This window comes from Orbicella faveolata, unplaced genomic scaffold (genome assembly GCF_042242905.1).
Source record: "Orbicella faveolata isolate gen_17 unplaced genomic scaffold, um_ofav_v1 contig_46, whole genome shotgun sequence".
Classification (NCBI taxonomy): domain Eukaryota; kingdom Metazoa; phylum Cnidaria; class Anthozoa; order Scleractinia; family Merulinidae; genus Orbicella; species Orbicella faveolata.
The window spans coordinates 32,738,966-32,765,523 of NW_028301576.1; the positions used below are offsets into that span (position 1 = coordinate 32,738,966).

Consider the following 26,558-nt stretch of genomic DNA (forward strand, 5'->3'; position numbering starts at 1 on the left):
GGTGAGCAACCGCATGCCAACAACTGCATCGCAGACTCAGCCGAACGAAAGATCACCAGAGTCACGAACAAGATGGTGGTATCTTCGCGGTCTCTCTGTTCACTCATTTGGCTACTGCTATTTACGTCAAATTCTGACGCAGTTCATCCTAGTGCAGTTTATCGGAGTTTCCATCAGAATGATCACTTCACCGTCCCTTTACCTAACTCAACCCTGTCCGCACAGTGCAAGGCAGCGTATGACAAGTTGATGAATCCCAACTCCTCTGACGTCACGGAGTTAGTGGCTTGTAAGTTTGTCAAAAGTACATGGTTTTTCGTTAGAGATCAGCGGTAAAGTAGCATTCCCATTCATTTCGCACCATTAGTTCTTTGCATTTTGCCATTTGATATTACAGTACAATGCAAATTTTCGCCGGGCAGTACAGTACAAAACGCCCCCGGCCGGGCGCGCAGGCCGGCACGTAGAAATAGAGCTTACGTAATGCTGAGTAATGGAACAAGCCTTGCGCCTGTGCGGCATTAACAATGAGTAATATTCAGGTAGTCTTTTTTAATTTTTTCATCATAGCAAGTTTTTTTCTCAGGTTAATTTATGATTTTTTGTATACTGTGAAGGAGTGATTTGACTTATCCTCATATTATTGTTACCTGATTCCCACCCCACCCCCCATGGTTGTGTTGGGTACTTTGGAAAAAAGATTCCTCATACGTCAGGCATATACCTCATGGTTGAGAGAAAACTTTGCTGCATGTTTAATCTTAGATTAATGTCTGAATTATTTAACTGGAGGCAGCACGTCCATAACCCTTTCGGTGGCTTGGTTGTGGGGCAAGCTGCCCACTTTTGTCAGCTATTTCATGCAATAGACTGTTTTCGATGTATTAAAATTCAGCTTAGTAGTGAGGCTTAGAGGACACTAACAAAGGAAATTGAATGACCAGGTTTATTCATTTCTTTTGGTTGTGTCCTCTATGCCTCACTATCAAGCTGAATTTTAATATATCGAAAGTGACCTACTGGTATTGAGAACTTAGCACCTTGAATTTCTATAAGGACTAACAGAAAATACAAAGGTACCTAGTCCTGACTGGTGCAGTCAGCAAAGTGAAGACAATAATTTCAAATGAAAAAGGCAGGCAATATAATTTATACTTCTCTAATAAAATTATTATTCTATGCTTCTTCCAGAAATTTCATGGCCACAGCTAAACGCCAAGTCGAAGACATAAGTTGTTTAATTTTTTGGACCAGTGTTTTCAAGACATCCAAAGAGTCTGAGTTTTGAGACACCCCTGATTCAAGCTTGTATTAGTGCCACTGTGTTGTGTTCTTGTGCAAGACACTTTACTCTCCCAGTACCTCTCTGCAACCAGGTGTATAAATGGGCACTAAGCTATGAATTAAATGCTGGGGGGGGGGGGGGGGTAACCATGTGATACACTAGTATCCATGGAGGAAGGGGTAGAATTGCTCCTCATTCCTTCAAGCTACAAAAGTGCAGATAAGCACCAGGCTGAATGCAGACCTACCTAGCTACCTACATACTCACCTAGCTACTTTCCTGATGAGAACTTATTTGTATATTTATTTAGATATTGATGCAATGGGTAAACCTCAAAGTGGAGTCACTGTGGGCAATCTTGCCTGGTTTGGATCTTACGGAGAGTGTCAGAATTTAATGGGAGCTCACTACTGTTTAGCTAGCATCAAGATCAATCTAAAAACTGGAAATAAAGTTAGTATATCTAACAGCTTTCAACAGTGCAGTAAAAGGTTTAAAAAACCAACCTTAAGTACCCCCAGCTTTAGTTAAGTTTGAGGTACCTTGTCAAATTTCTTAATTGCAGCTAATTGCAGTGTCATTTATTATTCTAAAAACAACACAAAAAATTCCCTTTGTATGAACATTTTCCTTGTATCTGACCAAGTTATAAAAAACATGAGTGGAAGTTTGGTAGAACAAGAAGTGTTGTGGAAAGAATAGCCCCAGACAATTACTTTTACAGCTTTTTGGGGTTCTACTGAACTTTCACGAGTGTTTCTATGACTTGATAGTAACATAGAAAAAAGGTTTTCCTTTTCATTTAGAAATCACTGCAAGAAAAAGAATTGAAAATCATTTGGTCATTTTGATCACCAAAACGTGAATTATTTTTGCTTGCAGGACAATATTTTGTTAACAGCTTACACTAGATCTATGTTTCTATCAAGTCAAAAGAAGTACTGCTTTTAGTGTGTGCCTTTTTACAAGGTGTTTTCAAATGTACTTTCAATTGTTAAGTCTGAAGTCAATACTTTACCAAGTTACAGTTTATCTTACGTAGCAGTATGATTTGTTTTAACTGAGTTTCAAGAGTTCATTTTTCTTCAGTTACACCAGATTTGAAAGTTGCAATTTTCTGCTTTCAGAATCAGACATTACCAATACAGTGGGGATTGTGTGTTCCAAAGAATTGCAGTGACGATGATGTAACAAATGGCCTGGAGAAGATATTGAGTATGTATTGTAAATAGTAATTGTTTTAACATCTCTTGCAAACTTTACTTTTCAGTTGTCAATACTGTGTGAATATGTCTCGTTTAATCTTTTTTCAAAGTAATGTCTTACTTTTTAGGAATACATTATAATTGAATGATCATCACTTATAGATTTGACTGATAACGTGGTACAGTTGAACCATCAGGGTCAGTTTCTGACCAGCGGCACAACCCAGAGATCAGTGAACTGTGCTAAACCATCAGAATATACTCCAGGAGTTATTGCTACTATGTAAGTGAACTGGCAAGAATAATTCATTGAACAAGAACTTTGTTGTAACCTGGTCAACCCTAGAAAGCTAATTAATGGCCTCATTGTCTAGAGGCCTGATACTCTGTTGTTGGCAGTGACTCACCCATTGTCTCCACTCAGCCAACATAATCCAAATGGCAAGTGATGCAAGAACTGACCCAAAAATTACTAAGTAACCTTTCTCTTGCCATAAACATGTCTGATAGGGTCTGCACAAAGTGTGAGGCAGTGAGTCATGCAAGCTATTATGCTAGCCATTCCAGTTAGCCTAAATAATAGCCTATTTAGTCTTAAGAAATAGAACCTTGGTTACCTAATTAAGTTATTCTAGACTACGAGTAGTCCCTCTTTCGCTTAGTCCGTCGTGCATGACGCGAAAGAAAACCGCGAGAAAAAAATGGCCACGCAAAATGCTGGAGGCGAGGAGCGCGCGAAAGGAGGGACTACCGCCTAAGCCCAAAAGTTTGAATTATGCGTTGCTCTCACAGCACAAAAATATGATTGGCTTATGTTGGGAGCGTTGACAACGTGTTGTCAACATTCAAGATACCTGTGACATCTTGCAGGAATGTTTTGGAACCGGAGCAAATCAAAACGGTACCAGAGCAAATCGAAGTGTTGGAATCGCGCATCGCAAGCCGTGATGTTCTTGCGAATCTCCCAACAGGCGCTTTGGAAAGATTTAAATTTATGCAGTGTTTTGTTTGGCAAAGCTCTCTGCCTCCAACCCAACTGCGAGCGTGTTAGTGATTTCGCCGCTCAACAGCATCATCTAAGTCAGCGAATATAAATGCACTGAGCTTGGCCTTTCTGCTGTCCATTTGAAAGATTGAACCGGACTCTCACTTGACACTGGACATTCACCTGAAATTTTCCGCTGTTATCGGCAAACATTTCACCGCAGTTGGATGATCTCCTATGTATAACGTATAATGTAAATTCTCGGTTGAAACTCTGTTGAAATTTTCGCAATAACTTCTAGACAAAAATCGTTACAAGAGGCCTCATTCGCCGTCTTCTTTTTAAAACTTCTTTGACAGTTTCGCTGAACGAACACTGAACGAAGATATACTTCTCACAGCATTTTTTCTTTGCCTGGCTACTTGAAGAGTAGAGTAGAGCAATTTTATTCAGATCTCCCGGGGCTATTGATAACAGGCGATAATAAGAGGACGTCAAGATGAGAAATCCTACACCAAAAAATCACTCGGCTGTGAAAGGGCAAACTCTTGGGCTTAGGCGGTAGTCCCTCCTTTCACGTGCTCCTAGCCGCCAGGATTTTGCGCGGCCATTTTTTTCTCGCAAATTTCTTTCGCGTCACGCACGACGGACTAAGCGAAAGAGGGACTACTCGTAGCCTAAGTTATTCCCTCTCCCTGGTTTTAGAGCCAGTACGGATTAATGGCTCACATGGCTTGCCTACTGGTTAGCCTTTAGAAATAACACTCATATTAACCTAACCAGCACTCCGTTTAGTCTAAATAGCACTCTCGTTAGCCTAAATTAGTTAAGTTAGCTTGTGGTTAGCTGTTTTATGAGTTAGGAATCCTGGCTCAAATATTGGCAACACTCTGTCTGATACATGACCTACTCTAGATAGTGATACCTTCTGATCTATTTGAGTGAAACGTTCAAGGAGTTTCAACATTCCCTATGATAATAGAAAGCTTAAGCACACACCTTTTTTGTTAAGTTTGTTGTCTTTCTTTTGGTGCATTTTCACCTCCTTTAGTGAAATGGAAACTTAAAGCTCTCTTATTTGTGTTAAGAACTTCAACTGTTTACAAAAAGTCAAAAATACAGGCCAAAGAAGAGAACAGTTGATTTCTGGTTCATGTCCCTCTCTTAAAAATCGTCCGTGCTGAAGCTCCTTGAAAAAGCCATGCACAATAGGTGATTGGCTTGATGGCGTCATTTGACTGCAACTACCAGAATTCTTCACTTTTTGTGTTTCCTTTGCTAATTAGGGCAGTATTTAAATCCCACTGAAGCTTCAAAATTAATTAATGAAGAAAAAACAACAGGAATTCTGGTAGTTAGTCAAATGATGACAATGTGCAAATCTGCTTTTCAAGACAAGAGTGCTGTGTCAAATTGAAGACCCAGTCTCTTTCCTAGGTGACTTCTGGTATAGATTATAAGAGAAAATCTTTAATACTACTACTTACATAACAGTACATATAGTAAATACTAAAATGTCTAGTAGATTATCAGTATTATCTATACATGCCACTTTGTTGACTATTGCAGAACTTTATGTGGCGTGATTCTTTTTCTGTGTTTGGTGGGCACTATGTTGGATGTCATCTCAGACTGTATGAAACCAACCACACAATCCTCTTTGAGCAAGAATGATAGTTTCATGCCAGTGAAACGCAGCCATGTGGAATATGAGAGCTCACTAGTCGATTCACCTGTGACTAGTACGACACAACTCAGTTCAACACAATGTTCAGAGAGCTATAGATCAGGATCTTCCATACCTTTGTTGGTTTACGACAAACAGGAAGGTAATTGGAATACAGTTTGAGCCAGATTGTTGCGTTAAATGCATGCTTTGAAATTTATCCATCTGTGGTGTCAAGGGCAATAATTATTGTAATTGCTAAATTGTTAACAATACATTCATACATGCCAACAATGTACATGGACAATATCAGATGCTCTACAACAACCTTTCACAGACAAGTCACAAGAGCAAACAAAATTAATTAAGTACAAGACAATTTTTTTCTGCTCAGATCTTTGGATTTTTTTCAAAGGACCCAGAGTTTTTGCTTCCTCAAAAGCAGTAACAAGTCATAGATTTATGGTCATTATATATACTGATGATGGGGTTACTTTACTTTATTTTCTTTCCTTTGCTGAGGCAACTGCAGGAAGACAAATTTGAGAACACAACTCTGTTCAAAATTAAAAGGTGTACTATTAATAGTAGTATTTCTTCCCTAGAGATTACAATCTGATTTTACAGCCAAGACTACCAGACATGTAATCAGAAATGAAAAAAGGAAAAAAAACACAAGACACGACAAGGGGTACTCTCACTCCTTTTGACCCACAGTCACTCTCCTTACTTCCAGCATTTCTTGTTCTCTCTCTATCCAAAGTTAATAGAGAGGAATGGTTATGTAACCCAACAAAGTTCTTTGTTGTATGCTTTTGTTAGCCTTTTTGGCTTTGACCGAGGACAAAACATGATCTCTGTCTGCTACTGTTTGAGGAAATAACAATACAAATGTCTGTTATGTAATTCGTTTGTATGCTAAGTGTTTGAACAAAAGCAAAAGATTGTGCATGTTGGTGGACCTTCCAACATTAATCTTGGCATCTTTGGTTGCTCCTTTGACATTTACCAGGCTTCAAAACCATTCCTCTTTATTGGTTATTCTCTATCTCTTCAATGATAAACAATGATAAACAGTTTATTGAAATGTGTCATTTTAGGTTTTGGTGTGAAGCTCAAGAAGTTTTTCCAGTGCTTTTCCCTGATAAAGAACACAAGTTGTATATTAGACACTAAAGTACCTCCAGGTGCCATTACATCAATCAATGGTTTAAGGGTGCTCAGCATGTGGTGGGTCATTCTGGGGCACGTCTTCATCTGGCAAATGATCAGTGGAAATCTCAGTAAGTTTTTAATTAATAATTTTAATACCCATGCTAACGTTGCATTAAATCTCAACCAAGACAGGTGTTTTCTGTTCATCTGTGCAAAGAAAATTCATGTTATTAGTATGTTTATCCAAGTAGTAGGAAGAAGGTTGTTTTGATGGTGTAATGGTTAACATGCTAGACTTTGCATATTTGAACTTATTGAATGGCGAGCTCTGTGAGCGGGCAAGACAAACCAAATCCTGTGCTGTGATTGGTTACCCAAGTGGGCAAGATGGAGCTATCTTGCCCGCTCAGTACTACCGTAATTTCCGGCAGTTTACCCGCACAGCAGATTACCCACACCGGTCGTTTTTTGCCAAAATGAGAAAAAAGATTCAGCAGATTACCTGCATTGGCAGATAACCCGCACCAAAAAACAAAGGAAAGTTATGGTAAATAGTTCGAGAACTCACAAATTTGAAGCAATCGAGCGAGACTAAGCCTTTCATGTTCGTGTCCATTTGGATAAGATAAAAGTTTCTGCTACTTGGCCACCAATAGGGCAGTTAAAAGCACTCTCCTCAGCATTCCTTTCTTAAGTTTGATTTTACAAGTTAAATATCCAATGTATTGATGTTTAAGACTTAACAGAATGCGAAGCATTCATTGTTGGAGCAATCGATCATTGAGCGCCATTTTTGTAAGGTTGAGAGAAAGCTAGGACGAGTGTAAAAGATCCTTATGTGGTAGGGGTGAGGGGCAGCCAAAAAGTACCCGCGAAACAGCAAAACTGCAATTTAGAACTTATAACAATACCTTTAATGTGCTAAGTAAAAACGATCTTCAAAACTCTTTTAAAACACTAGAAATAACAAACAGTTCTTAATGTGCTAAGTAAAAACAATCTTCAAAACTATTTTAAAACTCTAGAAATAACAAACAGTTCATTCACTTCTAAAATGTTCAAAAAATACCTGAAACATGCATTCCTTCACTAAAACCTAAATGATCCCAGGCTAGTGTTCAGTTTGATCAAGTTCAGTTTAAAATCCATTAAAGTCCTCATCTTCCGTGTCACTATTAAACAAGTCAATTAAATGGGCATCCATAACAGGATCCAGAGCGGTCGCGGATTCCATTTCGTCGTAGTCACTGATGTCCAACTCATCGCTTTCTCTATCCTCGGCACAACCCATAATGCCTGCCTTCCTGAAACCATTTGTGATTGACGTTGTTTTCACTGCCCTCCATGCTCGAATAACCCAATCACAGTCTTCCGCATGTGTTGCCCTCCTCATTTTCCCTGTTTCGGTGAAGGTGTGTAGGCCCTCCGACATCCACTTTTCCCACTCGGCACAGATATGGTTTTTAAATGAGCGATTCACAGAAATGTCTAATGGCTGCAATTTCTTAGTAAGGCCACCAGGAATCACTGCAGTGGTTGTTTTGTGCTTGTTTTTGAAAGTGTTCCGAACATCTTCATCGATGCGCGCGCTGAAACTGTCGAAGATCACAAGTGATGTTCTGTCGAAGAAAGACACAGGTCTTGGTCGCCAAACTTTCTCGCCCCAAACAGCCATTCCGTCACAATCCATCTATCCTTTGCCATGGCAGTGGACAACCACACCATCTGGGAGCTTTTCTTTTGGCATTGTTTTGCATTTAAAGATGACCATTGGTTTGAGCTTTTTCCCTGACTCCAAGCACGCAAGTACAACAGTGAAGCCAGTTTTCTCGTGACCGGTGGTTGAAACAGGAACGCTTTCAGCGCCGGTTGAATCAACAGTTCTGGAATGAGGAGCATCAAATGACATCGGAACTTCATCCATGTTGAAAACACGATCTGCTTGGATGCCAAGCTCCTCTTTTCTTCGCGAAACAAACTCGCGAAAGTTCACAACTTTCTCCTCCCAGTCATCTGGCAGCTTCTGGCCAACAGTGGTTCTCGCACGCACGGATAGGCGATTTCAGCGCATGAATCTGCTACACCAGCTCGGACCACCAACAAATTCAGTGACATTCATCTGTTTTGCCAACTCCTTCGCTTTGAAATGGATCATAACAGTGGTGACTGCATGGCTCTTTTCTCTTTGGCTGATGACCCACTCTTCCAAAGTTCTCTCCAATGCAGGAAACTTCGCTTTACCAGTACGGCAGGTGCGTTGACGCTTTGGCATTTTCGTCATTACAGCCTTCTTCTTTCGCCAGTAACGGATCATGGATTCATCGATCTCAAACTCTCGTGCTGCTGCTCTGTTACCGATTTCATCTGTCCGAGCGATAACTCTCAGCTTGTACTCAAATGTGAAACTTTGTCGTGGGCGTTTCAAACCAGGCATTTTTAAATTGAACTTGTATTAAACTTGTAACTGACTCGTGGATGCACTTATCGTAAATGATTGATGTTGGTAAAACTTATTGAGTCAGTTAGCCTTTTATTTCTTCACTTGTCAGTGTTTTGTTTACACTCGTGCCAACAATTATATTTTTTATCACATGCCATTAATTATGCGGCGCCATGAATTCAACAAATCACCAAGATATTTATGGTATCTCAGGTTCTACTGGGTCTAAGAAATTGCTTGAAACGGGAAAATACTCTATAACTCAAGGCAGCACTAGCTAGGAATATTTCGCTGATGCGTCAAGTATTCTTGCATTTTTTTTTATCACAGTCAATGCTATTTTTTCACGGCATGCGTGCCGACAAACGTCGGCATCATGTTTCAGTTAGGCTTTGTGTTTTCCACAATAAAAGACACGTTAAAAGATTTAGGTGAGAATTTTTCTAAGCAAAAAAAAAACTATCTGTGAAATTGACAAGGTAAGAAAACTATCAAAGCACAAACGCGTAGCGAAAAATTTGTTTGTATGGAATTTTTTTTGTATGATTTCATCCAACTTGCATCAGCTATAATCAATCAATGTTTAAAAGAATTTTATAGCAAATGAAGCACGATACAAGAGTTGATAGGACGTGTTTCTCGTTTAAACAAATGAGGCATTACACAGGTTTGTGGCAAGCGTATATTTAATGACTCTTATCTTTGTTTTATCTTCTGTCAGTACTATAATAATTACTGTTAAATACTTACGGGAAGATTAAAAAATTATCAGATAACCCGCACCACCCTATTACCCACAGCAACGGTAGTTTACTGAAAAATTAACGCATTACTCGCGGGTAATCTGCCAGAAATTACGGTACCCGCTGTGTCCCGCAAGAAAAATTTCCTCAAAAGCCATACAATAAATCCTTTATTGACCGAACTTGTTCGGTCAAGATGGCTTGATATTGGCCTCATTCTTTTTTTGCATGCATGTTTATTGGCCTCGACTCCATCTCGATCCATAAACATGCAAAAAAAGAACTTGGCCAATATCCAGTCATCTTGACCTCACACTTGGCCAATAATCCGTATATCTTTGTTACCCTTGAGCAGAACAACTCTGTCATTGCCTCTGTGTAAGCTGGAGGCTACTGAGAAACTTGTAGTGTCACTTGGCAAGATGTTTGGCAACCTGGTACAGTAGAAGGAGTAGTAGCTTTCTTAGTCGGTTTAAGCTATGGAAGTTGGGACAAGGTGTGGTGTTGTGGGCTCTTTTGACCCAAGTACAAATTTAATTTTAAATGTTATGGGTCCACCAGCTTTTATTAGTGATTCATCTTCACTCATCCCAATTGACAGCCATTTTCTGAGCCCATCCTTCTGACTCTTTCACTCCACACCAGTCATACATTAGGGCATCATCAAGTCCTGTGCTTGGAGTGTCTTTGGACAGTAATTCTTCTCCACTCATTCCAAATGATTGAGAATTAGGAATCTAAAACATTGGTGATTACTGAAACTGCAGTACGTTTTTTTTTTCTTTCAAGAAACAAATACCAAACAGTCTGCCAGTAACTTAATAGCATGTGCTGCTGTTGATTAATTTCAGGCAATTTGGGTGTGGCATTTCCTCGTCTTTTGAATCGGTTTAGTTTCCAAGCAGTAGCCAATGCTTTCTTCTCTGTTGACAGCTTTTTCTTTTTGAGGTATGTAAATAAATCATGATCTCATTTCAACCTAGTCAATGTCACTTAAATCCAACAAGTCTTCTATAGCTCCTTGGTAGAACTTCTTGCTGGTGAACAGAAGTCTTCTATAGTGTCTTACATCTCCACTTCCATGAATGTACTTCCTTTCTATGGCAAAATATTTTGTGGTTTAAATATTAGTACCATGCAGTAAAAGTTGCTGCATAATTGTTTTAGAGGTTTGGTGTAGCCTGCCTCTTCATCTCTGGCTATAAAATCACTACGAACTGATCAAAAAGATTCTGCAGCAGCTTTCACTGCATGTAAGGATATGGTCTTTAAAATATTCATGTTACTGATGCATTAAGAAAAGTTTACTTGTTACTGATTCACTGAGCAGTATGGAGCAGAGCATAGCTCTTAAGTACCGGTTGCTGCAGTCGAATTTGTCAATACAATTTACACAGTTTGAAATAAAGGGAGTCATAGTCACAGTGATTACAACGTGATTATCAGTTTATTCTTCCGTATTCCTTATAGCACTCAATAGTGTAATTTTTTACATTTATATCGATCTACTAATCAGTTTATTAATCATTTATTTTACAGTGGTTTGCTGGTCTCATACCTTTCATTTCGTCGAATGGAAAAATCAAAGGGTCAGTTGCCTCTTTTTCAGTTTTACTTTCATCGATTCTGGAGGTAGGTACTATTCTTGTTACTCCACTAATATACAATATATCTTTTTAGTTTCCAAAGGGGAATTTATGTGCTACTGGATTTTTTTGTACGGCTTATTTGATAATATATGGAATGAGTAAAAGTAAATAAATTTATTGGTATGGGCACCAATTTTTAAACTAAGCCACAGAAAAAAATCCAACAAGTGATTCGGATGCTTGCGTTTAGAGGTTGTGAAAAATTTGACAATTCATTTTATTTCAAAATTACTTCATCGCTACTCTATATTTATGACATTGTTACCGTAATAGCTTAATTTACAAGTCTTTTAGACACAAGGTTAGAACACAAACTTAAAATTGATCTTTTCTGATTGCATTAAGGTCCTTGAATGATTTATTTCTTCCAGGTTGACTCCAACATACATGTTTGTGTTGTTATTCTACGACAAGCTTACTGGCTTCTTGGGCGATGGACCAGCTTGGTTCCAACAGCAGGCAAACCCTGCATGTGACAAGTACTGGTGGTCAAATCTTCTCTACATCAACAATTTCTGGCCATCTGGTTTGGGAAAAGAGGTTTTGATCTTTTGCCAGTAGAAAACACCTGAGAATTAATTTTACCATTTTCTGTCTCAATATGCATTGTTTCTGATCATCAAACTAGCCTGAAAGGCAGCTGTACATGTTCAGCAGCTTCTCTTGAGTAAGTGCATTGCAAGCATTGCCAATGCATTACACTTTGTCAAGGTAGAAAAATATCAAACGGGTGATACTGAACAAAAAAGAAATGACAATGTTAAACCAACATGCATCTCGCACATAACTAACTTGAACAATACCTCATGTAAGCGAACACAACAAAGCTGGCATAGTCAAGTTTTCAGTAGGTGATTTTTTTTTCTGCAGATTAGTTACGAAAGACGCTGATGTGATGATTTTAATGACTAATTATACCTTTTATTTTCATTTATAGTGTATGAATTGGAGTTGGTATCTTGCCAATGACATGCAGTTTTATATCATCAGTCCCATCATCCTTTTGGCAACTAGAGGGTAAATACAACAGCTTATTTTAAACGTCGGAGGACTAGGGACAAGCATGTAAAATCATAAAGTTAAACCATGCAAATGACAATGAAAGTTGTTTTATGATGACTAACCTAACAATGAGTTTGGTGAAATACAGGACTTGCACTCATTATAATCATGTCTAGCTAGCCAGGGCTAGAGCCTTCACCTCTTGATATGGATCTGTTGAAATCACTAGTCATTATTAGGTCACCACGCCTGACATAACCAGTATTTCTTACAAGTCATTTTAGATGCATAATGACTGACTACTGTTGATAATCAAACACCATAACATTGGTGATCAGCCAAGTTTTATTAACACTAGGTTTCCATAACAGGTGTGCAGATCACTATTAATAAACTAAATGTACATTTCCAAATTCTAATTCAATATGGATAGTTGACTCAAGTGAAAACCAGCTGACGCTAACAACACCTTCCATGACATGGTGTGACAAGGAGAACATTCTGCTCTCCTTTTGATACATGTAGAAACTAAAGTGTCTTGCACAAGAACACGACAAGATCACTTACGGTAATCTGGAGCACTGTAGCTTATGACTCAGCCAGTACATTTCCCACTACCCATTGCTTACCATTATGTGTATACACCATGTCAAACTTTTCTGTCTTGTTTTGTTGTTTCATTATAGATTTGGTAATCGTGGTTTCATAATAACAACATCAATTCTTCTTGTCGCTCACTTCATCACCACTGCTGTCATTATTGGTCACTACAATCTTAATGCATCATTGATCGGGGGTGGTGAAAACCCGTAAGTATAAATATTTGAGCATTTGTTCCCAGTAACATATTGTCGATCTGCTGTAATCAAACCTAGCTGTCTTTTAAAGGAGTTTCTTGTGTCTACATTTTATTTTTGTCCATTGTCATCTTTTTATTCTTCCCTAGTCACACTCAGTCCTATCCATAGTTGTTCATTATGTTTGATTTGTATAATGTCTCTTGTGTCAACTGTTTTAGGAGGCAATAGACCAATTTCAATGTATCAAAATTCAGCCTAAAACAATAGACCTCAACATGAGGCTCTGGGGAATAAACCCCGCAAACTCTGTATTTATTTCCTGGAGCCTCATGCTGAGGTCTATTGTTTTAGGGTGAATTTCAATATATCAAAATTGGTCCATTCATAATTATTGGAATTGGAAGTATCAGGACTGTAATTTAAAGACAATGTTTCATACCGCTAAAAGTGTGTGCTTTAATAATTCTGGAGGTGAAGCTAATGTGTGATGGGTGTTTTCATTTGTAGCAATGCTCGTGCCAAAGATGCACCAGACTTTTCCAACCTTGTGTACGTGAAGCCTTATTGTCGTATCTCCCCTTACCTTGTTGGAATGGCTTTAGGATATGTGCTACATCTACAGAAGGAATCAACAAAGAAACCCAAGTGGGTAAGAAACAAGACAGGTTGATTGGTGAATGCTACAAGTATTTTGAGTGTCAAAAAAGTGCAACAATTAATTAAAGTTTTAATATTTATGTACATATAGATTTCATTTTGTTTGCTTTCTGTTTCTGCCAGATGAAACTATAAGACAATTTTATTCTCTCAGGCTTTTTGGGGCTTTTCAGTGATAAAGTCTCAAATATTTAAAATTACAGTTTTAAGGTTGTTTTGATGTTGCATTACAGTGCTCCATCTTTTCTCTCTGGGTTATGTTTATCAATATGAGAATGGGTATGTGGTGTTAAAAAATGGTGTGCAATGAAGAACACTGTGTTATATAAAGACTGAAAATCTGTTGTATGATTGTTGAGTGAATGATCAATCTTACCTGAAAAACAAATTGCCAGAGGCTATTTCTTCAATATATTGAGACAGCAGTAATAGAATATTATCATTTGTGAAATGATTCTTGTGTTTTGATTGGTTCTTACCTTGATCAAAATTGTAGGACAGGCACATAAGTGGTGTCATTAACATTCACTTTGGTTTCTTTATTATATAAAACAAATAGATTCCATGTTGTTGTGCAATTGCTGTCTTTCTGTTCAGTAATTAATCACAGAAGACGTCAAAATGTGGTAAGAACATCGGCGACTCACAGCTATTGCCTTGTGTGCCACTTAATTGTTCTTTCCACATTTTGACATCATCTGTGATCGACAATTATTAGTAACCAGATGCACTGAGCTACATGGAATCTAGTTGTTAAATAGAAACTGGATTTTTGATCATAAGAATAGAAGAACTCTCACAATCCTTGCTTGCAATTAGCCAAACCCTTTACATGTGGAGTAAGAGCTGAAAATGTCTTTCCTACAAATCTTGTAGTGAATTTATGATGTCATGGAATGACTAACTTCAGTCTACGGGCCTCTCTCTTCTAAGGTTGTTCTCATGACTCAGGTTGTGCTTCGTGCACACCACAGAGACTAGACTGACTCTGTTTGAGTCATAAAAGTATAATAATTTCTTTGCAGCAGTCCTCACCAACAGGATTCAGTGTTACTTTGAGTACTTACAGTAACATATCTGGTTTCATTATGTCTCCTAGATTGTGATGCTTGGTGGTTGGTGTGTAGCTATCATCCTGGCAGTTACTGTTGTGTATGGGCCTTACAAGTCTATAAAAATCCCAAATGTGCCTTTTACTAAGTTTGAGAACATCATGTACGGGACATTCAGCCGCTTTGCCTGGGGACTGGCTCTAGCTTGGTTGGTTTATGCCTGTCATCGTAGATTTGGAGGTATGTAATAAGGTGATACAAAGAGCATCTGGGGACTGGTGAGGGTTAAATCATCTCATGTAGCCTTTTGCTTTTGTCCCTGTGTTGGCAGAGTACTGTTGAGTCGTACCATATATTTTGATTGTGCTATAAGGATTAGTAAAGCCACATGCCTTTGGATATTGTTCCCCTGATACAATCATACCACTTGTCAGAAGTTTCTTAAGGTTAAAAATATCTCAGACACACTGTCATTTGGAAGTCGTACATGAAAGAAAACAAGTAGAAATCTCTTTAATGGTTGAGTTTTGTGAGTAAATAGATCACAAATCAACAGTTATTTGAGGGAATTGACAAACAAGCTGTTCACCCGTGATCTATCTAACACAAAATTGCTACTAAAATTCTATGCCAGTCCATTTGGACTGAAGTCTAATAATTATGACATCCACCTTTTTGCAGTAACCTCACTTGAAAAATGGTATTTTCAGGTTAAGGTTACAGCCGCTGGCTCTGCTGACACACTGTCTTCTTTTTAATTCTGATAGGCTTGGTAGACAGGATATTATCTGCTCATTTCTGGATTCCTCTCAGTCGCTTAACCTACACAGCCTATCTGGTACATCCAATTGTACTTTTTGTGTTCTTTGGATCATTTCAAACTGTTTTGGCCTACTCAGACCTTCACTTGGTAAGTCTACTTACAAACAGAAGATCTTCAAATTTTGGCAAATGAATACCCACAGCAGTCCCTCCCTTAACTTGCATTGTTTGATGTAGTTACTGTTACATCTGGTTATGTTAATTCAGTTTTTTTTTTTTTTCAAATTACTTCCCTTGTTTCCTTTCTGAGGAACCAGATTCCTGACTCAGCATTCTTTTATTGATTTTTGCTTTGGAGTTAGAAATTCCTAAGGACTATTGTAAGGAAAACAACAACTGATAATCGTCTGGGCTGTCATCAAGGGCTGTAACTGATAAAACCTGTTACAGCTCAGTATGCTTGATTTTCCCTTGATGCTTCTGATGAAATTGCCTGTTGTTGATAGATTCCACCCACAAAGTAACACGTTTGCTATGGGTGTGGAGAAAAAGGCTATAAGTGACTAAAAACGTAATGTCAGCCCTGATCATATTAGGACAATCTCAACAAACACAAATTAAGTAGTGTAAACATATCAGAATCCAATGTCAATACATTCAGCTGCCAAGTACGCAGGAAAAACACACATTCTACAAGTAACATTTGTTGTTTTGGTTTTGCTTCTGATCGTTTAGTTAACCAATTTGTTTGCCCTGTTTGTTAGTGTATATCCATATACTCTACTTCTTACTAACCAAGTGCGAGGGCTGTACTGTAAGTTACAGACCGAGTTTTTTCCCCATCGATTTATAGCCCAAGCACAAAGCATGTGGGCCATAAATGGAAAGGGAAAAAACTCAGTCCGTAACTTACAATAGAGACCAAGAAAACAAGGTTAGTAAGATATTTATTACACCTCTGTTGTGTCGACGGGTTTGAGAATGACTTCTATTCACACAGAGTCGCTTCAAATTTCTGATGTACCCTGAATGCAAAACAAGTCAATTTGAAATCATTGTTAAGTGACTCTTAAGTAATTAGCAGGTTTTGATACACAATTTCAGAGGTAAAAGAAAGTTTTAAACTTTTACTTGCTAAAGAAGTTAAGAAAACTTGCCAACAAATCACAAAACATTTTGGCAACAAAAACAGCTTTAAATTTTAGTGGGCCCTATAGTGGAATACAGCCTGCTACATTGGCCAATCACAGCACACATACTAACTGAGAGATATAATAGGATGCAGGACTGTTTTATCCATTAACAGCTCTTGGTAAAAATTTAAGCAAACCACTGTAATCCTGAAAATGAAGTAACCTGTTTGTTTTGTTATTTGTGTTCCACAGGCCTTTTACTTTGTAGGTGCTGTCACTATTAGTTACTGTGTGGCATTTATTGTCTCTGTCTGTGTTGAATATCCCACACTGCAACTGGAAAAGCTTTTCTTCAACAGGGACCACTGAGCGGCAAGAGTTACCAGGGACCGCTGAGCAGCAGGGGTTACAACTGGTTAAAAAGAAGAAAGTTGTAAAAACTATGCTGACAAGTCCCATTAGCTTAGTCACGAAACCATATTACATGTATGTTTAGACAGATTAGCTGTCAACTGGCCCCTTGGCAAGGCATTAAAAAATGCTGTTGTCAGATTTTATGCTATCAGTGTTTAAAAATAACATTAGTTTCAAAGTAGATTTATTTCATAACATTTAAAATTGTATCAGTAAAACAACAATTTTGTCAGTATAAAGCCATAACATTTTTTTATTCACTAGAATTAGGGAAGGTTTTTGAAAACAAAGTTGTCATCTCTATCTGTGTTGATTTACATCAATTAGAGAGGCTTTTGTTTAAAAGGAACCGCTGAACAGTAGGAGTTAATGATATAGCTAAAAAAGATGCTAACATATTAAGAGGCTGTTGTCTGAACTAGCTAACAAGTCCATCTGCTTGGTCTCCAAAAGTTACATTTTACATCTTGTGAGATGTTTGTAAAAAATGTAGCTGTGTATGGCCCCTTCTTGCTTGAGAAGGCATTATTTGGTGGCCATTTAGCAATGTTGTCTTCTAGAACTTTAGTAAGTGACTAATGAGAGATGTTTGAGTCAGATTTTTATGCCTCTAAATTAAAGTTAGAACTTTTTAAGTAGATTTTCTTTTTAATAAATTTAAAACTTCATGTTTTAAAAGCTTGTGTCTTTTTATTGCCTGGAATTGGGTGATGATATCAAAAAACAAAGTAGTAGCGCAGTGGTATAGAGGTTCAATAATTCACTCTGTAAAAGGCAATAACAGTAATACAACACCGGATGTCAAGCCTGGTTTTGTCAGGGAATGCACTGTTACTACATGTACCAGAAAAAGCACTGCTACCTCTTGCTGGGTTGTGAGTGGGTGGGGGTTGGTTATAATCCCCCATCTTAACTACTTCGGTGTCCCAACCAGGAAGGTAAGATGTTCAGGTTCTTTGGCCTTAAATGTGGTATATCAAAGCCATGAACACCTCTGTCATATAACCAAAAGACTCTAACTCAGTGAGAGATACCAAAATTCAGATAAACCCTTTTTACTTCAGAAACAAATTATGTACATTAAGGATGTGCACATTTCGTTGTTAGGTTTCACAAGGCTCTTCGCTGGTATTTTTTCAACATTGAATCCAAATATCATTTACCGTTCCTTTTATTTCTTGAGAGTGGTTTTCTACATCACCATCCCTGACCTTTACCAACATCTCTTGTTACAACATTCAAAATGAAGACCTCAACATGCAGTGCGACATTGCATACAATATTACTCCCAACGTGTGGTTCCAGAAAATATCCATACCCACCCCAAGGAGGGCTATTGGAAATTTCAAGGGGGGCGAGGGTCTCGAAAGCCAAATTTTTTCAAAGCAAAGTATGTACCATAACTGGAATTTCCAGCAGGAGAGGAGGGGGAGGTCAAACATAACACACCTTTCAAGGGAGGGGTTGGATATTTTCTAGAACAATGCAAATGACTAAATACACCATTTTGCTAATGCTGGCTCTAGTCCCTTGTGGGGACAAAATTTGATATGTTTAATGAATTAATGAGGCCATTTTTGTCAGAGTGATCAGTTCTTGCCCCCACAAGGAAATGGAACTAGGAAATATTTGAATTAGCAAAATGGCCTATTACATCATGTGGTAGTCAATATTGCAGGAGAAGAATCTTGTTTCACTTCTGAAATATTCTGTGCAACAATTTCAGGGATGGGCACAAGTAAAAATGTTTGACATATTGGACATAATGTTGCACAATGTGACCAGGCCTTGACAATGTCTCAGTGGACTAAGAGTCCACCTTCTGTGGCCTTGTTCCAGAGGACACATTGGCGCAGAAATAAAGTCTTTTCAAGTAATACATGCTTTGGCTTTCACTCCTCTACACACAAGTATGTGACACATTGTTTTCTTCCCACAGACATTGTACTAAGCCATGCCCATAAAGTACTGTCCATGACTCATTCTGTGAAATGTTATCTCTTTGCTAATGCAAAACTGTGTCCACCACCACATCCAATAAGAGAGATGTGGTAGTCACAAAGTTGAGCAACTGCTTCTGGTTGGTGCACATTCACTGTTTCATCCCCAGTCCCGCAAATTCCATGCTCATTCCAACCCCAAGTCAGGACTGAACCAGAATCTGCGAGTATAACAATGCAGTATGTTAACACCTAAGACAAGGATCAAACTCTGCCTGTTGTAATGAAATAACTAATTGTGATGTTTCAAGTACTATTTCAAAAACGAGTGCGAGGGTTTCATCAGGTTTCCAAACGCGAGAAACATTTGAAACCACGAGGCCACAGGCCAAGTGGTTTTATTGTTTTTGAGCGTTTGGAAACCTGATGAAACCCGAGGCATGAGTTTTTAAAATTACTTCTCCAACAAAGAAAATTAGTTTAAATTATCATCTGAATAAGTTTTCTGAATTCAAATATTATATTTGAGGCATGAAAATGTGATTCTATCACTTAATTGCTGCTCTGTAACAATTTTTGAATATTCATCAATGTCACGTTACCTAGCTGTTTGTCAGTTCTGAGTGAACACGTTGCTTCGCAAAGCAAATGGCAGACTTCAGAATTAGACCTACTAAAACTCGCGAAGAAGAGGAAAAGTGTGTGGCTAGCGCTATTCCGAGGTAACGTATGCGTCTAGTCTGTTTAATGCAGGGGTAGATAGTAAATTAGTACGCCTTAGAACTGGGAATTTCTGACGTTAGTGCCATTTTAGGTCGTAAGTGTACAGCAAGGTTGAAAGCAAACCAAAAGACAAGGTTGCCACCATTGAGCATGAATTTAAATTTGGAAAAAGAATGGCCTTTTCAGTTTTGGGGAGTTTAATAACTGTACCATTACATTTAACTTCAGCAGTAAATAATTTAGGTTCAAAGTTTGTTTTGTAAAATGTGTGATTAAGTTAAGTTGTTTATCATCATGCGTTTTTCTTGCTTCATCAATATGCAGATTAAGAAATTTGCATCTGTGTTTGAAATTATTTCAAACACGGCCGTGTTTTCAACTTGTTTTTCATTGGGTTTCTAAACCCATCCACCTGACCAGAATAAGATGCTCTGGTTGGGTAAGAGCTACATGAATAATTAACGAGTTTGAGAAGAACATAGAAAACCTGAACAGAAAATGTGATATCACAAAAGTAAAGGGCTATGTCACAAAATTTTAAGTTGCACAATTTCAACAAAACAATAAAATTACTCTAAAAATGTAGGAAGCCAAAACAAAGACTTTTGAAGAACAGAAGCTCGGAAAGTGAAACAACAACCTAAAAATAAACATTACCAAGACAAAACAAAGGACAAAACTCCATTTGTGTTGGAGCTCTTTCATACATAATACAAGAAGTTAGTTTCCTTGTGACTTACCCAACAGAGCCATGTTGTGTTCAGCACCACAAACAACCTAAAAGGAAAACAAAGGCTAATTAAAAGATGCATGAAACCCAGTTTGTCTGTCTGTCAACATGAGTCTGTCTTTACAACTCCATTCCAACCTCAAACTCCTCCCTGCAAACAGACAGAACGTTATCTATAATTATTAACCACGCGGCCATGGGCTGAACACGGTTCTTTGTTTACACAGTGTTTATTTTCTTTTTTTAGTTTTGTTGGTGACCAGACCCAAACTTCCTCTCAGGCAAATTTTGAATCACGCAACATGTGATGTTTATTTGCCAAAAGCTGTTGAAACATTAATACACACACAATGTTACGGATATTGTTTTCTTTATTGTGTGTAAAATATATTTTCTTTTGGTTTTATCCAGGCGTTGGATTTGAAGGGAATAATAAATACGTTAAAAAAAGGTATTACGTCAGCCGTGGAATGCGCTGACATTGCATCTTTCACTTTCGCTATGTGACAAATAAGATTGTGTTTACTTTGCAAGTTTATTCTGCCAGAAGTGACAGTCTTTTTAGTATTCTGAGTATTTTTCGTACTTTTAGACTAGAGAAGTGAATTGTCATGCAGTTTATGGAAGCGAGTTCAGAGATCGGAAGGAAAATTAAATATTTACAAGCCAACCAAAGAACGGGTCAGAACACGCAAGGATTACGTCATTGGTAGTGAAATAACCACCATACTAAAGATAGCTGTGGATAACGTTTCTTGAAATACATGACTTGTGTGACTACTCATGGAAAAAATTAATTGAATTTAAATTTAATTTAGTCGTGACTTTTAAGAAAGAAAGCTGTTGTTAATAGTGTTATTATCACATCATTCATGCCCATACATATTCCGAAGAAAGTTCCAGATTAAGACCATTACATCATCAGAGATTTCACAATGGCTATGACTGATGGTGCAATCAGAGATTTCACAATAGCTACAAGTGATGGTGCAATAACAGGCTTAAACAGTTAAACAGTGTTGTCGTTGTTGTCAGTTGTGCTACAGATTGATCAGGTGATTTTAGATTTTAGATTTCACAAAGGCTAAGAGCAATGGTGCAATAATACAGTTTGTGTTGGTCAAGTGATGTGGTGTCTACAGTAATCAATGAATCATCAAAGACTGCTTTGGAATGTGCACTGAGTTGCGACTGTAGTGCTAAGAATACAGTTAAATTTTAAAAGCATGGTTATAAGATCTAACAGATCTTCTTGTTATGGTTGTGTTGTTCCTATCAAATTCTTGTTCATGATTCACATGTGAATTGTACTGCTTGATTTAATTAAAGAAGCCAATTAAAAGCTAGATATTATACTCATAAAACATGACAGAAATTTGAGAACAACAATTTAACTAATACAATCAGTTATTTGTGATATCTACTTTTCCTAAATGATCTCAATTGACCAAGCTGTTTTTCTGACAATATAGCATGACTTGGCCTCTTTATATCCATGACACACAACAATGAAACATGGTTTCATAGTTTTCCTGCCAGTCAGGGAATCTGGGGAATCCAAACTGCATAATAATGTTTTTACGATATTATTAGTGTTATGGTTGTTTTCCTATAAGTCATTTAAATACCTGTTTAGCATCTCTAACATGTGTGATCTCTGTTGGTTCTCTACAAAACCCTTGCTGCACCGCGTCATCACCCACACCCAACTGACCATAGTCTGCACGGCCCCATGAAAAAACGTGAGCATCCTCTGTAAAGACAAACACATCACAAAACAGTTATGACTCGGTGACTCACTGTTGTATGAGACAGCAGACAGAGAAATGATATTCCCTAAGGGAGGTAAAGGGTTTATGTGTAACATGTGATGAGGGAATAAATTAATGTGTGATGCATGAAACCCAACTAAAAGATATTAATACTAAGTGATTCACAAATTTTCCAAAAAACCTACCATTATTACAAGTAGCTTAAAGTATACAATATGTGACACATGGACTTTGTTAAAGGTAGTGTGTGAAACATGATGACATCTGCCACCGGCTCTCCTTGCTACCCTCTTACCTGTGATGGCTAGTAGGTGACTCCAGCCTGTCTTGAGTTGGGTGACACGAACATTAGATAATAATCCTCCTATCAGCTGTGGTGTTGTTAATACTTGTTGACTGTGGTCTTTTGTTAGTTCATCTGGAGGCCTTCCACACTGTCCATGTTGATTGGAGCCCCAGCAGTACACCTGCCCTGAAGCTAAACAAAATGTTGCTGGGTTAATTTCTTACTCATCCATCCAACACAGTGCTTCATCTTAATCAACACTCAATTAACCTACAAATTAAGTTCAAAATAACTATTACTGCTACTGCGCACAACCATTTCATCTGCTGAACGTATGTTACTGGGTAGAAGTGTTTCTTTTCACAGCAATAAATTGTTGCTGACTAGTTCCCAATGGCTTCACCACTGCTCTTATGCAAATGGCCCTATGCAGGATTTTTGTTCTACCTCAATTTTGGTCCCTGCTTGGATGACCTATCTACATTGCCAGAACAAGGTTTAAAGCGGACAGGAACCAATTTTATCCGAGCTATAACAAATTACTGCCATTAAGTGTGACTGGGCCTTTCTTGGTAAATGGCTCCTGATCTAACTGGTTAAGTCCCTGGCCCGATCCCCCACTTGGGGGCAAGGAACTGAAGAAGAACTGGTGATGATATGTTACAAATGTAAAGAGCCTTAAAACTGAACTTACCTGTTAATGCAGCAGAATGGTGTGATCCTGCCACTACCTCAATACTTGTCTGTTGTAAACCATCTGGGAACAAAACTGAGCACAAGAACATACTTATCACACTTCAACTGCAGTCTTCACAAGTGATGTGATCATTCAGTATTTTGGATTGACCAAATTTTACATTAACGAATGATAGCCAAGGAGCATTCTTCCTTGCCTTGGGCCAGAAGCAATACAGGCTCTGTCTGTATTTCATTCATCTGTAACAACATAGACAATCCTTCAGATTCAGATACCAGACCCAATGAACACATACAGCCTAGTGTAGCATAAAATGGGTGTTATGAACTGTCTTTGTAAGGTGCTTTTGGACAACATGGTGTATGTGTTGTGTTTCATTTGTACCCTTACATTGGTATTTTTCTTTGTGTTGGCATATGGTAATAAATTAAATGTATATGAAATAAAGAAAAATTCCAAATTGTTCCAAGGGTAATATTGAACCTCAACAAATAACATTATAAGTAAACAATCTTCATAACAACTTGTGATGGACTAGTATCCTGTCGCGAGGAGCAGTAGTAAGACTCAAGTCACAGCTTGACACTGGAACTGCAGTTAATATCCCTTTGATTGGGTGGTGTTAAACCGATAAGCAAGATCTTATTTGAGTAATGCAGTGGATTTAGTGTAGTTATGATGCCACCATGGTAAACCATGCCCAGCCGGGTTCAGTTATAGTGCTACTTAGAGTAAAATATCTTTCGCCTTACCTTGTTGAGGAGTAGAACAATTGGATCCCGTTTTTCCTACACCAAGCTGCCCCTTTTTATTAGCTCCCCAAGACCAGACAGATCCATCAGCTTATATGAAGAGGAAAATTAGCCATATTTGGTTAGCAACATAAGTTAATTGTACAAAGCAACTAACGACATGGTTCATAATCAGTTTTATCTGAGTTAATAACTAGTTAGTAGTAGCTGTTTGATGAATACAACATAATCATCTTGAGGTATCCTAGGAGAACAGAACTTTACCAAGAATGGCAACTGTGAACACTTCACACACAATATACTACCAGTACCTGTGGACCTGTAAAACAACTCATAGAATGTGTCATTCTCCATTTCCACTCACCTAAAGCAACCAGTGAATGTCTGAGTCCTGCTGCAATGCTGAGAACTTGTTCATTTGGGAGATTCTACTAAAGATACATGAAGCAAACACTATCTTAATACCTTATAACTTTTGATAGAAACTGCTAAATGTATTAAAAGCCAGAGATAATAAGCATCATTGGGACGGATAAAGCTGAGAGAGGCAAGAAAAATAGATCTTGATAAATTATACCCTGGTGATCAACCTCTAAGGATCCTTTAATTTCCTGTAGGATCTTGAAGGATCCCTTAGTATTCTTAATAGTCATAGAATCTATATAGGAACCTCAAAGATCCTGCACAAATCCTTTATGAACCTCAAGATCCTACATGAGAGACGACAAAAACATCCTTCTAGAGATACTAGAAAAGATCATCCAAGATCTTTACAGGAACCTTGAGGATTGTGCAGGAACTTTCAGGATCTTATTGGAATCTCAAGAATCTTTGCAGAGACTTGGAAGAAAATGAACAATCTTTGCAAGATCCTGCAAAATCTCTGATGACCTCTATGAAGATCTTAAAACATCTCACCAAGGTTCATAAAATATCCTCATGCAGAATTTCAAAAATCATTAAGGACCTGTACAACATCTTTCCCAGGGTAAACTCCCCAGAGTAATACAGGAAAGGCACTCACTGAGTGTAGTATTAACCTCTACTACTAGATAACTGTGCATGTATGTTTTATAAGCAGGAAGAAGTTTCCAAGGAAAAAACATTTACCTGTGAACATGGCCTACCGATGAGACATTTCTTTAGCAAGTCTGTTCATGGGGGAAAGGCGCAATGAGGTTAACCCTATGTGAAGCACCAACCTTTAAGGCAAGTCCAGACCACGACACCGGGAACTCTGTCGCTAAGTTACTATATATGGCAAACTATATCACAGTAGAAAGTACCTGACAGAGCACAGGACTTGTCAACTGACCACCAAGTGTTCCTATACCCAACTGTCCAAATGCATTAGAGCCCCAAACATAAAAACCGACATCTAAGGAACATAATCACAATCAAACATTAATATGTTTACCCAAAGCTCATACAGCTAATAAATCTGTTATCACTTGGTCCACGAAGAGATCTGAGGTGTGACAATCACGCTTGCATACTTTGTAAGTCCCCTCAACAAAACCCAAGAAAAATATGTTGCAAAACATTTCTTTTTTTTTTTTCAATTCATACACAACATGTCAAGCATACAATTTCATATAGTCTAACACATCAAATCTATTCTTCACACCCTGAAAAAGAATAGCTTTTACTAAAAGATACAAAATCTCACAAATCACAATATTTTATAAACCTGTGTGGGGATAAATTTCTGAACTTGTGGGGGGTTAAACTACACAACACCTTTGACACTGAGTATTACCAGCAATCACCAAAGTGTGATTCCATCCACATGACACTTGTCTGACAGAACTGAGACCCTGAACATGACACAGAACAGGCCTGTCTTGTGTATCACCCAAACCAAGCTGCCCTTTGTTATTCCAACCACACATAAAAAGCTCTTGACTTTCTGGAAAAAAAAAAAAGAAAGAAACAGAAAAGAACCATGTTATTGGGTTTGTTGGTGGAGCAATATGCTGCATACAACATTTAGCCTACTGTTGTTTATGTGAGTCAGGTTTTTCTAAATAAATTAAGCACAGACCGCAAATCTGAACTGAGCTAAGTTGTGAAACATAACACCTGTTATCACCGCTGTGTGCCCTCCGCCGCCTTGTATCATTGCAACTGCTATGTTTTCTGGAAGACAACCAGCATCGATATTTTCAGGAGACAACACATCCTTCTCGTGACCAAAACACAGTTGTCCGTAGCTATTTGCTCCCTAGAAAGAAAAGCGGCACAATCAGTTTATTACTTTAGGCATGTTGTTACATTATAACTTATTCATACTGCAGACTAACCCATGAAAATAATCGAGTTTTCGATTCTTCCGTACCATACTCGTCCACCATCTTGTTTCAGTAGATGGGTGGTGTAACAGTCATGGTTGGAGTTTCTAGAGCCAGTCCTACTCCGAAACAAATCGCCATTATCAGGCTCTCTGGCTTTCACATCCTTTCACATACAACAACTATTTCAACTGTCGTATCGTTTGAAACCATTTTAAAGTGGTAGGGTTGAAAAAATTTGGAACAAGCATTAGGGGTAAAAATTCATACACTATCCGTGTCATCTGGAGCCCAAAAAAGTCAACCAGAAAAAAAAAAGTTTCAGGGCTGTTTACTTATAGGTTTTATAGTGAATGGTTTGAACCCAGGAGTATCAGTAGTTCGTATAGTGTGATCGTCCGGGTGAGTGTAGTTCTGAA

At 38.1% G+C, this 26,558-nt stretch overlaps 2 protein-coding genes across 3 annotated transcripts; one reads left to right on the forward strand and one right to left on the reverse strand.

The window, feature by feature from the left end:
• The first annotated feature begins 20 nt into the window (after nt 1–20).
• LOC110045215 (nose resistant to fluoxetine protein 6-like) lies at nt 21–17,626 on the forward strand. The gene is made up of 15 exons (XM_089277008.1): nt 21–289; nt 1,596–1,738; nt 2,413–2,500; nt 2,653–2,773; nt 5,045–5,304; nt 6,242–6,424; nt 10,331–10,427; nt 11,019–11,111; nt 11,500–11,668; nt 12,066–12,145; nt 12,817–12,939; nt 13,438–13,579; nt 14,687–14,879; nt 15,407–15,549; nt 16,787–17,626. The coding sequence occupies exons 1-15, from the start codon at nt 73–75 to the stop codon at nt 16,901–16,903; spliced, it is 2,169 nt and encodes a 722-aa protein (XP_089133134.1). The 5' UTR covers nt 21–72; the 3' UTR covers nt 16,904–17,626.
• A 361-nt stretch (nt 17,627–17,987) lies between these two features.
• LOC110045214 (secretion-regulating guanine nucleotide exchange factor-like) lies at nt 17,988–26,415 on the reverse strand. 2 transcript variants are annotated; one of them, XM_089277012.1, is made up of 11 exons: nt 26,152–26,415; nt 25,931–26,072; nt 25,608–25,757; nt 25,135–25,226; nt 24,213–24,276; nt 23,849–23,938; nt 23,094–23,168; nt 22,409–22,591; nt 21,970–22,094; nt 20,352–20,388; nt 17,988–19,109 (listed from the first exon to the last, which is right to left on the reverse strand). In XM_089277012.1, exons 1-11 carry the CDS (start codon nt 26,200–26,202, stop codon nt 18,943–18,945), a joined length of 1,176 nt encoding a protein of 391 aa, XP_089133138.1. In that variant the 5' UTR covers nt 26,203–26,415; the 3' UTR covers nt 17,988–18,942. The 2 variants fall into 2 exon arrangements, with proteins under 2 accessions (XP_089133138.1, XP_089133139.1); XM_089277013.1 differs by lacking the exon at nt 17,988–19,109 and having other exon boundaries at nt 20,377–20,492; nt 26,152–26,414.
• Between the last annotated feature and the right edge of the window lie 143 nt (nt 26,416–26,558).

What these genes read in the sequence shown, in the direction of transcription:
- LOC110045214 (XM_089277012.1), bottom strand. Translation starts at nt 26,202, where the DNA reads ATGGTGGACGAGTATGGTACGGAAGAATCGAAAACTCGATTATTTTCA. An exon ending in CAAGTCCTGTGCTCTGTCAG is followed by an intron (nt 24,277 to 25,134) that starts GTACTTTCTACT and finishes TATCTTTAGTAG; the next exon opens with AATCTCCCAAATGAACAAGT. An exon ending in CCATTCTGCTGCATTAACAG is followed by an intron (nt 22,592 to 23,093) that starts GTAAGTTCAGTT and finishes CATTTTGTTTAG; the next exon opens with CTTCAGGGCAGGTGTACTGC.
- LOC110045215 (XM_089277008.1), top strand. Translation starts at nt 73, where the DNA reads ATGGTGGTATCTTCGCGGTCTCTCTGTTCACTCATTTGGCTACTGCTA. An exon ending in CGTCACGGAGTTAGTGGCTT is followed by an intron (nt 290 to 1,595) that starts GTAAGTTTGTCA and finishes ATATTTATTTAG; the next exon opens with ATATTGATGCAATGGGTAAA. An exon ending in CTGTCATCGTAGATTTGGAG is followed by an intron (nt 14,880 to 15,406) that starts GTATGTAATAAG and finishes TAATTCTGATAG; the next exon opens with GCTTGGTAGACAGGATATTA.